The 14,274-nt window shown below is 40.7% G+C and overlaps 2 protein-coding genes across 6 annotated transcripts in view; one reads left to right on the forward strand and one right to left on the reverse strand.

Moving 5' to 3' along the window:
- Nucleotides 1–11,834, reverse strand: part of DCAF17 (DDB1 and CUL4 associated factor 17) — a 37,170-nt gene extending 25,336 nt beyond the window's left edge. The window contains exons 1-6 of one of the 2 annotated variants that reach the window (XM_020990951.2): nt 11,755–11,834; nt 11,015–11,241; nt 9,542–9,645; nt 8,238–8,328; nt 4,417–4,553; nt 2,923–3,001 (exon numbers count right to left, since the gene is read on the reverse strand). In XM_020990951.2, the coding sequence (XP_020846610.1) occupies nt 2,923–3,001; nt 4,417–4,553; nt 8,238–8,328; nt 9,542–9,645; nt 11,015–11,167 (564 nt within the window). In that variant the 5' untranslated portion in view covers nt 11,168–11,241; nt 11,755–11,834. Of the gene's footprint in view, nt 1–2,922; nt 3,002–4,416; nt 4,554–8,237; nt 8,329–9,541; nt 9,646–11,014; nt 11,242–11,606; nt 11,713–11,754 lie in introns of those variants that run through there. The other variant, XM_078146974.1, reaches the window with a different exon arrangement.
- A 71-nt stretch (nt 11,835–11,905) lies between these two features.
- The window catches only part of METTL8 (methyltransferase 8, tRNA N3-cytidine), a 118,399-nt gene continuing 116,030 nt past the window's right edge, over nt 11,906–14,274 (forward strand). The window contains exon 1 of one of the 4 annotated variants that reach the window (XR_002325438.2): nt 11,906–12,235. The gene's annotated coding sequence lies outside the window, so the exon portion shown is untranslated. The remainder of the gene's footprint in view (nt 12,236–14,274) is intronic. The other 3 variants (XM_020990956.2, XM_020990954.2, XM_020990952.2) reach the window with 3 other exon arrangements.

Consider the following 14,274-nt stretch of genomic DNA (forward strand, 5'->3'; position numbering starts at 1 on the left):
TTAATGAGTATGGAAGTAATATAATCAGACCTGCTCTTTAAGAAGATGTTTCACAATAATGGCCTGGAGTAGGGAGAGACTTGAGGCAGGCAGACAATTGCCACCAGAAGGCCACTGCAATAGTCTAGGCTTGAGGTAATGAGGGCCTGAACCAGGGGGCAGCCATGTAGGTGGAGAGAAGGGATGTTGTGAAGGTAGAGATGACAAGGCCTCCCAACTAATCCGATACATGATTGGAGTTTAAGTGAGAATAGGATGACACTGAAGCTGCTGCCATCTTGGGTGACTGGGAGGACAGATGGTGCCCTCAATAGTAACAGGGAAGTTGAGAAGAGAGGACAGTTTTGGGGAAAAGGTAATGAGTTCAGTTTTGGACATGTTAAGTTTGAAGTTTCTGCAGCATCTTAAGTTAGAGAGGCAGGGGCAGCTAGGTGGCACAGTGGATAGAGCACTGATCCTGGAGTCAGGAGGACCTAAGTTCAAATCCAGCCTCAGACACATAACACTTACTAGCTGTGTGACTCTGGGCAAGTCACTTAACCCCAACTGCCTCACCAAAAAAAAAATGGTCCCTTAAGTTAGAGAGGCAGCTAGTGATAGGAGACTGGAATTCAGAAGATCAGAACTGGATATATAGATCTGGGTATCATCTGTATAGAGATGACAACTGAACCCATGGGAGATAATGAGATCTCAAAATAAGACATTATAGAATGAAAATGAGACCACCCTTACCCAGCATAGGATAAAACTGCGGGGGCATGTTCACATATAGTGGATGTGACTTGGACAAAAAACCAGCACAAGAGATTGAGAAGTAGATGAAAGCAGGAAAAAAAAAGACTATTTGGCAAAGGTCATATGAAAGAGGGAAGAAATGAGAGAAGAAATAAAAGGCAGTGTTCAAATCATGAAGGCTGTGAAGCCAAGAGTAAGGTACACAGACCTGACATAGGAGGCAACAGGGAGTGAAAAACAGACAGGTTTTAAATGATGGGAAAAGAGAAGAGACTTCAGGAGGCATTTTATTTTACAAAAATAAGACACTACGCAAAGGTAGGTAGAGGTCAACATGCTGATTTGTTGGAGTCAAGAGCTACTGAATTCAATTCCTGCCTTGGACACTTATTAGGTGTGTGACTCTGGGTAAACTGCCTGACTCAGTTTCCTCAAATGTAAACTGGGGATAGTATTAACTCCTACCTCCCAAGGTTGTTGTGAGGATAAACTATTAGTAAAGTACCTTAAAGTATTTTATTATTATATATCATTATTGCTCCCTCTGACATTCTTAATTTCTCCCTTTCTACTGGCTCCTTCTGTGATATTGTTATTTAAATATTCCCACATCCCCCCCATCCTTAAAAAAAAAAAACAACCCTGCATTTGACTCTAGTAGCCCTGCTAGTAGTCTCTGATATCTCTCCTCCTCTTCTTGGCTAAACTCCTTGAGAAAGTCATCTACATTGGGTGACTCCACTTCCTCTCCTCTCCCTCACTTCTACACTTTCTGAAATCTGGCTTCTGACATCATCATCATCAACTGAAACCACTCTCTCAAATGTTGCCAGTGATCTCTTCTTTGCCAAATCTAATGGCCTTTTCTCATAGTCATCCTTTTTTACTTCACTGCAGCCTCTAACGCTGCAAATCACCTTCTTCTCCAGGATATTCTGTCCTACCTCTCCTAGGTTTTTGTGACACTACTCTCTTCTGGTTATTTTCTTATCTATCCCATCACTTCTCAATCTCCTTTTCTGGATCTTCATTCAGGTCATACCATGTGTATCCTCCAAGGTTCTTTCCTGAATTCATTTCTGTTCTCCCTCTATACTATCTCACTAGTTGATCTCATTAGCTCCCCTGAATTCAGTTATTATCTCTATGCAGCCCTAGTCTCTCTCCTGAGTTCCAATCTCCAAATGCCTCTTGGATGTCTTGAACTGGATGTCCTACAGGCATTTCAAACTTAAATATCTAAAGTAGAATTCATTCCCCCCAACCCACCCCTCTTCCCAACTTATCACAGTTGATTGTACCACATTCCTCCAATCACCCAATTCTGTGACCTCAGTGCTACTCTCTTACTCAATAAACTCCATTGGTTGCCCATTACCTCCAGGATAAAACATTAAACTCTCCATTTGTAATTTCAGTTCTTCACAATCCTCCTTACCTTTTCAGTCTTCTTACACCCTCCTCCCATCCACATACTCTATGATCCAGTGACCCAGGCCTTTGTGCTCTTCCTCCCACAGGATGTTTATCTCCCTTCTCCATATCTTTTCATTGGCTGTCCCCCATGCCTGGAATGCTGTCCCTTCTCACCTCTGCCTCCTAACTCTCCTGGCTTTCTCTAAGACTCAGCACAAATCCCAGCTTCTGAGTCTTTCCCCAGCTGCTACCACCTTTCTCTCTTACCTTCCATTATTTTGCCTTTTCTATGTTTTTTGGATGTATCTATTTATTTTTGGTCTCCCCGATTTGAATGCGGACTTCTTAAGGTTAGGGATTTGTGTTTTAGTCTTTCTTTGTATCCTTACCACTTAGCAATATGCTTGGCACATGGTAATTGCTTAAAAAAAATGCTTACTGACTAACAGGTGGTAACAAGATGGCAAAAGAATGGTGTGGAATCAAAAACGGCACTATGGCTCTCCACAGAGAAACCAGTCATTATGAGACTAAAGATAAAATATTGCAATATTCATTAAAAAATTAGTCTTTCAACTAAAAATAAGGCATTGAATAAAAGAAAACCAGTAAATAATGAGGAAATTCCCACTATCAACCTCTAAAGCATATCTTGAAATCTTAGGGTTATTAGTTTTATTGTAACATTTCTTCTATGGGCTTCTATAGACAAAAACCTTACTGGTCTGACTTTTTCAACCAACCAAAAAGCTAAACATATATATTTACCTGGCGTGCCAGAGAAGTGGCTTTGCTCTGAGCTGATTTGACAACAATGACCTCTTGGGGAGTGTCCCAGTTCAAATATCTTTTTGAAAGAAAAAAAAGAGGTTTGGGATCAGCTTTTAGTATATTTTTATTCAACCATGATGGATACACCATATTACAAGGCAATGATCTTTAACTAAGGGTGGGCTGTGGTGAGGATCAAATGAGAGATTTATAAAAACATTTAGCACAGTACCTGCCTCATAGTAGGTGCTTAATTAATGCTTGCTCCTTCCCCCCCCCCAAGACAAAATATTTTATTAAATATTTATAAATTGCTGAAAAGTTCCCCTGGAATCCAGAAAATGGTAACTTGAAATGTATATGTCTCTTGTAATAATTTTTGAGTTTTGGTATTTTAAAATACTGTTTGAACTACCAGTATCAAAAAATGATAAAGCAAAACAAGCATTTACTTTTAAAATGGAAATCTTGTAAAAACCCTAAGTTAAAAAATGTTGTTCTATTTCAGATGTCACACGCACATCTGTTTCAAAATCTATTTTGCTTAGTTGCCCGCTACCAGCATTACACTGGACCACCTCAGTTAGATGTAATTCTTCCCTCCTCTGAACTAATTTTCTATTTTTTACTTCTCTTGTTTCACTTCACATTCTACCTTTAATTATAGTAATTTGTTGATTCTCCTACTAGACTATAAGATCAATGAGGACAGGGATGGTTTCTTACTATTTGTTTTTTATCCCCCACAGCCTTTGGCACCTGGCCTTACACAAGGGATCACAGAGCTAGAGCTGGAAAAGCCCTCCTTTAGAGACCACTTAGCCAACCCTCTCACTTTACAGATGAGAAAATAGGCTCAGAGGGGTTAAAGGACTTGCCTAAGGTCACAATGGTGGTGCAACAGGTTGTATTTGAACCCAGCACTTCATGACTCTAAGTTCAGTGCTCTCTCCACTACACTAGACTGCCATTCAAAAACACAATGCATAAGAGGATGCATGAGTATTTATTGAATGAATTAACAAATCAAACTTTTAAAACAAAATGATCTTTAGGAGAAACAGCCTGAAATTTGATGATTAAAAAAAAAACAAAATGGGGCAGCTAGGTGGTGCAATGGATAGAGCACCAGCCCTGGACTCAGGAGAACCTGAGTTCAAATCCGGCCTCACACACATAACACTTCCTAGCTGTGCGACTCTGGGCAAGTCACTTAATCCCAACTGCCTCACCAAAAACAAAATAAAACAAACAAAAACACCCCCCCAACAACCTAGTTTAAATTTCATCCTACAGTTTAAGAAATAAAATTTACCTAAGAGACAGGCCAGGGAAACAAAGGGGATGGTGTTAGGAACTCAAATGCTAGTTATGTGTGGGGAACTATATCAAAAGGAGAGCTTGATACACTATAAATCATAAGTCCTAGAAAATAAATATTAGCGTCCTTAGTAATAAAAACTTGGTCTTAAAAGCGACTAAGTTTCATACCTGAATTTGCAAAAAGAAGCAAGATAAACTTTCTCCAGTACTTCTCCATTATTTGCAGATATACGAAGTAGCCAGTTATGAGCAGTCAGTGCTATGAGAGAAGACCTATAATCTGATGGATTGGGCAGTATGTCCCCCTAGACAAAAAATAAGTGAGGTGTGAAAAGTCTGAATTTAGCCACGAACAAGGGATACTGCCTAGCATCCAAAGAAAACAGCTCAACTCACAAGAAAAATTCAAACAAATAAGCAGCCTAGGAGAGAGGCACATTAAATGCTCTGAGTATAGCAGCCCTATTTATTAGGATGGAAGAGAGCTAAGGTTGTATATATATAAAGTTGCATTCATTAATAACTCCTAAAAGTAGATCTGTCATGGAAATATGTCTGAAATTTGGCAATTAAGTGTCACATGGAAGAATTTACCTTATTTCTTCTGTCTTCCTTCCTTGCTCTGTATAGACTTATTTTACTTCAAAACTTTGTAATATGCCTAAGAAACAAATTATACTAATTGTTGTTGGTTCTATTCTGGTCTCAATTAAAAAATGCATTTTGGAACTAAAAGGCAAAAGAGGAAGAAGAGGCAGACGTTCATATAGTGTAGCCATCCTCTTTTTACTCTCAATCAATGACTCTATCCAACAGTGTAGCTGCTGTGTCACACTAGAAGTAGCCCCTACTCTCATTGAGCAGCTGCCACAAGGTGGAAGTCTAATGCAACAAAAGGGAGTAGAGGGGAGGGAGACTGAATTGGGTTTATTGGATAAGAATGTGGCTCTAAGAAGAAAGGTCAAGGGAAATGAAAAATTGCAGATCTAGCTTTTAGCTAGTGTTTCCTTAGGCTGAGTAGGAAGGCTATGCAGAGAACAGGAAATAGGCTCTTAATGAACAGTTGTTAAATGAATGGTTAAATATATTTCACATGGCTATGTGAACTTTCCCCTTTTCCAAATGTCAGGAAAAATTAAAAAAAACAAAACCCAAACCCTTTTTGCATATCTGTTATATATTGAGGTTATCACTATAGAAATATTCAACAATGCCTTGGTACCAATTCACTTTAAGCTACACACTGACTATACTGGCATCCATTTGCAATGCTTTCAATGCCAGAGAATATTATTATAGATCACAGACCTCGACTTGGAAGGAACCATCTAGTCCAAACCCTCTACCATCTCCCACCCCATTTGATCCATTGGGTTCAAATGTCTTATCTAAGCCTAAATGCTAATGGCATACCTAGACTGTGAAAAGCTTTAGAAGTAGAATACTATTAATAGTATATGTTTCATTTTTGTCTTCAAATTTCCAGTGCCTAGAAGTAGGCATTGCCCAAAGTGGGGCATTCGATAAATGCTTTCTGATTGACAAAGTACTTTTGGATATTTTTCCCATGAAAAAATTTCTTCCACTTCAAATAAGAAAAAAAGATTGGAGGCAAAATTAGGAATTGGGTAATGATATCTCCCACTTACACATCACTATCCTTATTTTCAGTAGTAGTTTATCCTGGCATTGTCCAAAAATGCAATTAAGTACTGAAGAGAAAGCCTTGCAACCATTAAAATAGTTCAGCAGTAAAGAGCTCAGAGATCCAAATATATCCACTCAAAAATAGCTGTTTAAATGCCATGAGTTTTATTTGACTTTCATTCTGATATAGTATAAACTACTTCTTTGCAAAATAAAACAAACCAAGCCATTTTTATGGTTAAAGTTTAGATTTGATATTTTACTTTGCATCTTCAGATGCTGAGGCCTATTTCTGTAATGTGCTACTAGCTGTGTGCTCTTGGTCAAGTTACTTCTCTGGGACCCAGTTTTCTATGTTTTTTAAAAGAAACATTTATTATATATTTATTTTTAACATTCATTTAGAAAAAAATTCTGAGTTCCAAATTCTCTCCCTCTCTCCAATCCCTCCCCCACCCATTGAGAAGGCAAGAAATGTGATATCAATTACACATGTAAAATCATGCAAAACATATTTCCATTTTAGCCATGTTGCCAAAGAAAAAAAAGCAAGAAAAATAAAGGGAAAACATTATGCTGCAATCTGCACTCAGACTTCATCAGTTCTCTCTGGAGGTGGATAACATTTTTCATCATGAGTTCTTTGGGACCGTCCTGGATCACTGCATTGATGAAAACAGCTACATTATTCACATTTGATCACTGTATCATATTGCTGTTACTGTGTACAATGTTCTCCTGGCTTTGGTCACTTCATTTTGAATCATTTCATGTAAGTATTCCCAGGTTTTCTGAAACCATCCTGCTTATCACTTCTTACACCACAGTAGTATTCCATCACAATCATATACCATAACTTGGTATGCCCCAAATGATGGGCATCCCCTCAATTTCGAATTCTTTGCCACACAAAAAGAACTCCTATATATATTTTTATACAAATATGTACAGACCCAGCAGTGGTACTGCTGTAAAAGGGTATGCCCAGTTTTATAGCCTTTTGGGCATAGTTCCAAATTGTTTTCCAAAATGGCTGGACCAGTTCACAATTCCATCAATAGTGCAGTAGCATCCTGACTTTTCCACATCCTTTCCAACACTTGTCATTTTTCTTCTCTGTCATGTTAGCCAAGGTATGAGGTGGTATCTCACAGTTATTTTAACTTGCATTTCTCTAATCAATAGTGATTTAGAACATTTTTATGACTATAGATAGCTTTTACTTCTTCTGAAAACTGCCTGTTCATATCCTTGACCATTTATTAACTGGGGAATGACTTGTATTTTTATAAATTTGACTCAGTTCCCTTATATATTTGAGAAATGAGGCCTTTATCAGAGAAACTTGCTACAAAATTTCCCCCCAGTTTCCTGCTTTCCTTTGATTGTTGACTGCATTGGTTTTGTTTGCACAAAATTATCCATTTTACTTCCCATGACCTTTCTATCTCTCGTTTTGTCATAAATTCTTCCCTTTTCCATAGACCCAGCAAGTAAAATTTTCCATGCTCCTCTAATTTGCTTATATCACCCTTTATGTACCCATTTTCCAGGCTTTTAAAAGAGAGGGAGGCTGGACTAGATGATCTCAAAGGCCCCTTCTTCCAGTACTAACACTTTATGGTTCTACATCCATGATGTTTTGAGCCAACATATGTTTAAAAAAAACTGTAAATGCTATTGTAAAAATGAACTGTTTTCCTAAGGAATACATCAATAGAGTAATAGAAGAAAGTTTCCAGATGTCTGAGTTGTCAACTGCAAAAGAATTATTTTATTCCACCTTTTCTCTTGATGAAGGGCAGATTCATATTATATGTTCATTTGAAAGTATAACAGTTCAAACAGCCATGCAATATGATTTTTCCAATTAAACAAACACTGTATCATCACGCTGTCAGGACAGTAAATACAATGATAATTTTTGTTAAATTTAGGGTAATGAAGCTAGTGATACAGCTTCATATTATTAAAATTTTAACCTTTGAAATTTTGACCTGTGCTCTCACTAGTTCTTAAAAGCTTTAAATATGAAAATGGATTTTGTTGCAAATACTAATTAAAAATGAAAGTCTTTGTTAAACTATGGAAATTTGTTAATATTTGTTGTTTTGTGATACACATGGCAATCAAAATAATCACTTTTTGAGTTACTTGAATTTTCAGAAGATAACTCCCTGCCGAGTTTCTTCAATCATAGATTATGTCAAATTTCTCTCCTAGCTCTAACACTGTGATAAGTGTCTTTTTGCCCCAAATCAACAGTAAACAGTCTTTCTAGAATAAAACAACTGAATTTTTTTTTACATTTACTAGAGGATTCTGGGGAAAAGAATTCTTACCACGGGGCATTCCCACAATAAAGCGTCCTCTATTTTTTCTGATTTAGAACACTTCGGCATCTCGTAACGCTTTCTTGGCTCTGCTGCAACACTGAGGAAAAATGATAAGAAATAATGACTCTTCTTATGAAATTCCATACTGTTTATAGCCTGTTTTATCCATTTTGACTGGTATGAATTGCTCCTTTACGGTTCTTTATTTTCATGAAGTGCCACCCTGACCTCATGCCACACAGAATGAAAAGATTTCTTTTTCTCCTGAGAAATCTGCAGCAACCTTTCTTCTCTGAATAATTCCAGTTTAAAAATAAGTACCATTTAAACAAGGGAAATATACTAATAGTGTGATGTTCCGCAAGTCAATTATTCCCTCTGAGCCTCTTTCTTCCACTGTAAAATGGGGGGTGGAGGTGGAAGAAGCACCTTCGTTACAAAGTTGTGACATCAGATGAGATATGGAAAGAGCTTTGAGTGCAATGTAAAGGTGAGCTCCTGTTAGTCTTCAGGAGTACCTTATTTGGGACACCTTATTTGGGAGAAGCAGGTGACTATTTTATTCATTTTTGCCAGTCCATCAATGCTAAGACTGAGCTGAGTAGCATAGGATTGAAAATAAGGCTGTATTTAATGACAATTTTTGGTGTTTATCACAACCTTCTAACAAGAGATACCAAATCAACACTATCCATTCACAAAAATGAATGAAATGGTTTCAAAACTAACCCTAATCATCTTGGTAACTGGTTACTGTTAACCTACTACCTTTTACATTTATGTGATGTGAAACACTATCAGCATTCTGTTATTTCATTTATTTATTCAAGATCTGTGATATTTCACTGGTAGAGGAAATACTTATCAGTGCTGGCTAGAAACTATTCTGCAATATAAATCTTAAAGAGTCTTGACAGGAGGCACTGAGAGGTTGTGACTTTCTCCAGGTTACACAGCCCTGAATGTGTCTAAAGCAGGACTGGAATCCAGGCCATCCTGATTCTGAGCCCAATTTTCTATCTGGTAGTTGATGCAACCTCTCACCTACATGATAGTTTTAATTTAGAATGCTTTAATTTAGAATTTAGAGCGCTGAACAACAGATAATTCGAGACTCAAACATTTAAAAATTACATATTAGGCCACCAGACTTTATCTGGAACTCATCAACCCTCCCCTCTTCCCAACTTGTCTCATATTGCTATCTCACCAAGCACAAGGTGGCACTTCTGTTCTGCAGAAATTCTGGGGCAGTTTAGAATCAGGATGAAGTGAGGTGTAATAAGTGTGAATTTTCACAAAAGAATCACCTGCTGACACAGCACCGGTAATTGTCAAAATATATTCTTCCTCTCTCATAAGCAATAGGTGATTTAGAATGAGTTGTCCAAACATTCTTGAATTTAGTACTTTTCTGAAAGATAGAATGGATTCTGTATTACAGTTTGGTCAAGAATTTGTTCATGTTCCTCTCAAAAGACAGGGCACTAACTTAAAATTAGCTAGCCTAATGTGTAATGGATGCTTTCTTAAGTAAAAAGAAACAGATTTTAACAGTGCCTGGCAACTGGTAAATCATTCTCTACTGATACTTTTACATTAAAATGTGACAGCATGCCTACTGTGGATATTAAAATTAGTCAGCAAGGCTTTTGGGGAAAGAGCCTTGAAAAAAGTTAAACTAGCATAAAAGAACAGTGACTAGGCACACACTAAGCAATAGAACAGGCAGTTCAGTACATAAATAGCAAAGCTTCTGCTTTGCTTTGCGTCAACCTTTTCAGCCCTTGGTGCTGGGGAGGATTAGGCTGGAGGCTTAGCTGAGTCCAGGTGGAAGTGGGAGTTTGCTTGATCTGAACAGGTTGTAGAGAAATAGCTTGTGAGCACTTTGTCCGGTTTTTAATTGCTTTTGATCCTTCCTTACTTTCCCCTCAGGTATCTGTTGCAATGTCACTCATTACTGTCAGTCATACTTAAGGAAGAAATCAAATGAAAGCATTTAGAAGCTCAATTAATAGTGCATTAATCAATCTCCTCATTTCAAGGCCCTTCAGCGCCCCTCCTCTTTACCGCTTCCTTAACCACAGATCATCTAGGGAAACCATTCAAAACAACCCAATTTGCTTCCTCCTCCAACCCCACCCACTCAACTCTAAGGGAAACCAATCGCCTCCTCCCGGAGGGGGTGGGGGTGGAGGGGGGGGGAAATCTTTCTTTAACTGATCACAGCAGAATAAAAATTCTGATCAAAGCAATGATCAACCATGATTCTCGAGGCCGGATAATGAAGTATTCGACCCACTTCCAGAAAGAGAGGTGATGGACTCAAGGGGAAGAAAAAGACTTTTTTTTTTCCAGACAAAACCATTGATGGAATTTTTTTTGTTTGACTATGCATATTTATTGCAAGTGCATTTTTTTTCTTTTTCAGTTTGGTGAGAGGGAGTAGCAAAAAAAAAAAATTAAAAAAAAAGATCATTGAAGCAAAGAAGAAAATAGGTCAGAAAGAAGCACAGACAAGCAGGACAGCTTTGAAAATCACTTGATGAATTCATGATGTATTTCTAAAAAAAAGCAATGTACATAATTGAGACCCACAGTTTTACGTACAACCCTCTTTTGCTACGTATATGGGAAATACATTTTATTTGGTGTTTAAATTCAGGATAAATAATTTTAAATGATATTTTTAAAAATTGCTTTCCATTAGAGATGATGCATTCATAAGTTTCAAAAGGACAGCTGCAGAGGGGGTGGAAGGGTAAAAAATAATCACCAGTTACCTGGCACACCAGCTTCCTCAGGATCCCCAGGTTTGTCCTCTGAACCATCCCAGCATCATTGGTGAAAAAGCCCTGGGCCCTCCTGCTCAGCTGGCTGCAGATGTTGGGCTTCCCGCAGGCCCGAGGGCGCCCGGCGGCCGATTCCGGGCACATCTGGGGAGGTGGTCTGACCCGGGCTCGCGCGCGCGGAGGTCCCCCCAGGGCTGGGCAGGGGCACGAAGGCCGGGCTGGCGGGGGATTCAGAGAAGAGAGCGGACATCACTCCCCCGCGGGCCGAGGCCCGGGCCCGACCCGGTGCATCTCGGTCTCCCCACCCCCTCGCCCGAGGAAAAGCAGCCCTCTAATCCCAGGCTCCGAGCTCTCCCGGGAGGGTGGGGGGGATCGGGGGGGGGGGCGGCGCTGGATTGGGCCCAGGGCAGATAGGAGCAGGTCGTGTAGAGGAGGGGCTGGGCCGAAGGGGAGCGATTAGGTTAATCCGTGCTTGGCACTGGGGTCCAGAGCCCCGGGGCAGATGACCCGGAGCCGGACGGGTGGCCTACATTGCAGCAAGGCCGTCTAGGCGGGCGGAATGAGGGAAAGGAAATAGACCCACTTCCCGGCGGCCCCGAGGCCCGGCGGCCGTGGCCAGAAGTAGTAGTAGAGGATGCTCCAAGACCCAGCTCAAGCGGCGCTCCCTCCCATCCCCCTCCCCCACCCGACCAGGGCACCCAGAGGAGAACAAAAAGAGGACGCCTCCCCACCTTCGGCCTACGAGTGCCGCTAGCTGCCCCGGGAAATGTAGTTTCTGACTCTCACGGAAAAGGCTTCCGGACTACAATTCCCATCAGGCTCTACGCGCAGAGGGCGGGGAAGAGGAAATTGTCCCAGCCCCGGCAGAGAGCCACGTGGCCCTTCCAACCCGGTCTTGCTAGGCTTGGGACCCGGGAGTTCAGGGTGGGTAGGTTCGCAGTGGAGGCGTCGGGGGGTGCCTAGTCTGGACTAGTGGGTGAGGAAGGAGGGTATTCTAGGGATTGGTCTGAGGCTGTGTACGTGGGATGCTCTGCGCTCCTCTTGCAGTCTCCTGTCCCCTTTAATACAGCGCGCTGTGTATCCCGACTCTGAGCCTCAGCTCACATCCTGGGTCAGAAACGGATAGGGGCGCTGTGTCCCGGCGTCTGAGCTCGCTCTTGTGCAAGCAGGGAGTGTCTTGTCTTAACCAGAGAAGCGAGCAGCTCATTAAAGGTATGTTACTCCTCCCTTGGCCCCTTCACTTTCATCCACGCCCCACTCCACCCTTTAAATCAGCTTCCTAGTCAATATCCAGTATTCACCAAACATTTATTAAAGTCTTTTGTGCGTCCACCACGCGTTGCTAGGCGTTCGGGATACAAACCAATCAAGGATTTATTAAGTGCCTACCAGGTACAGAACGCCGTGCTGGCCTCGGGATACAAGATACACAAGCATATAAAGAATGGAACGATGCCTATTGTCAAGGAACTTTCCTTCTAGTGGAAATAACAAGTACATAAAGACACATCTACAGCTTCAGTATAAAGTGAATAAAGACAAAAAAGTTGTTAAATGCAAGGTAGTTTGGGAGGGAGGACATTAGTATTTGGAAGGGGCCAGGAAAGCCCTGATGGCAGAAGACGGTGTTTGAGCTGTGTCTTAAATGAAGAGAGTGACTGTGAGGCCGAGGTGAGGAAGGAGGGTATTCTAGGCATTTGGGACTGACAGTTTACTTTATCAAACACTCACTATGTACTGGATACTGTGCTAAGTACAGAGGATTCTCCCCTCAGGGAGTTTACTCTCTGTTGGGGGAGATAAGCAAACATGACCAAGGAGGCTGGAAAGATAGGTTTGGGCCAGATTGTATAGAGCTTAAGGTATGGTGCCTGTCCATCAGTAGTTTATAATCTAATGAGGGATTATAGGATCACAGATTTATGTTGTAAGAGACTTTAGAATTCATCTGATCCAATACCCTCATTTAAGAAATTGAGGTGCAGAGAAGTGATATGCTCAAGGTCACATGGTAAGTGGCAGAACAGGGTTTGAAATCCAAGTCTTCTCAGTACAGATCGGTGTTCTTCTACACCAGGAGGTATGAGGTGGATATGCAAAAACTGAGTGCTAAATAAAGGAGAGGTGGAAACCAAAGTGCTTTAAGAGAACAAAGGATAGAGAATCACTTGTCTTGAGGAAGAGAGGAAGATGTTGAGGAGAGAAAGGAAAGAATTGATCATGACTTAAGGAAAAAGGAAAGCAAGTAGAGAGAAAGAGTAATACTTGGGTAGGATAAGGAGATGGCTAATGGGACAAGGTATCATAGAAGGTAGAAAAGAGTAGAATTAAGAGCTAAAAATGGTACTTTGGCCTCTGCCACTACCTCTCCCTCTAAGGGAGGAGGGAAGTTAGGATGTGAAGGTTATCTGCTGAAAGTAAAGAGGTTTTTGTTGTTCAGTCGTTTTAAGTCCTTTCTGAATCTTTTTTTTTTTAGGCAGTTGGGTTTAAGTGACTTGCCCAGGGTCACACAGCTAGTAAAAGTGTCAAGTGTTTGGTGGAGGCAGTATTTGAACTCAGGTCCTCCTGACTTCAGGGCTGGTGCTCTATCCACTATGCCACCTAGCTGCCCCCTTTCTGAGTCTTCTTGACCCCATTTGGGGTTTTCTTGGCAAAGGTACTGGAGTGGTTTGGCTCATTTTACAAATGAACTGAGGGTCACACAGCTAGGTCCAATTTGAACTCAGGAAGATGAGGCTTCCTGACTCCAGGCCCAGGACTCTATCCTGTGTCATCTAGCTGCCTCAGGGGTAGGATGGGGGCGGGGAATAAGGTAGAAAAGGGTTGGAACTAGGGAGTCCACAAAAGAATTAAAGGTTTGCTGAACATTAGTAAGCTCAGAGTTGATGTTTGATTGCTTTACTTCTCAGTTGGCATAATTAGGACAATAATCTGACTTCCCCTCAAAATGCTTGGAATCAGAGGAAACACATCAGGGGTTACCCAGAGTTGAGGATTTTCAAGGCAGAATAACAGAGGTGCTTGGAGTGGACTGTGTTTGGAACTAGGCACTGGGTTCTGGTCAGACCTTCTTAAATAGGAAAGTCACTTAATCTCTCTGAGCCTCAGTGACTACATCTATAAAATGGAAATGATAACACTGCTTGTACCACCAGCCTCCTGAGTTGTGAAAGTCATGTAATTCTTGAAGTTGTGAGCCCAGGTTTTACAGAACAAATCATTTTATTAAGAGGATTTGTTCTGTGAAGTCT

This window comes from Phascolarctos cinereus, unplaced genomic scaffold (genome assembly GCF_003287225.1).
Source record: "Phascolarctos cinereus isolate Bilbo 61053 unplaced genomic scaffold, phaCin_HiC Scaffold_726;HRSCAF=1367, whole genome shotgun sequence".
Classification (NCBI taxonomy): domain Eukaryota; kingdom Metazoa; phylum Chordata; class Mammalia; order Diprotodontia; family Phascolarctidae; genus Phascolarctos; species Phascolarctos cinereus.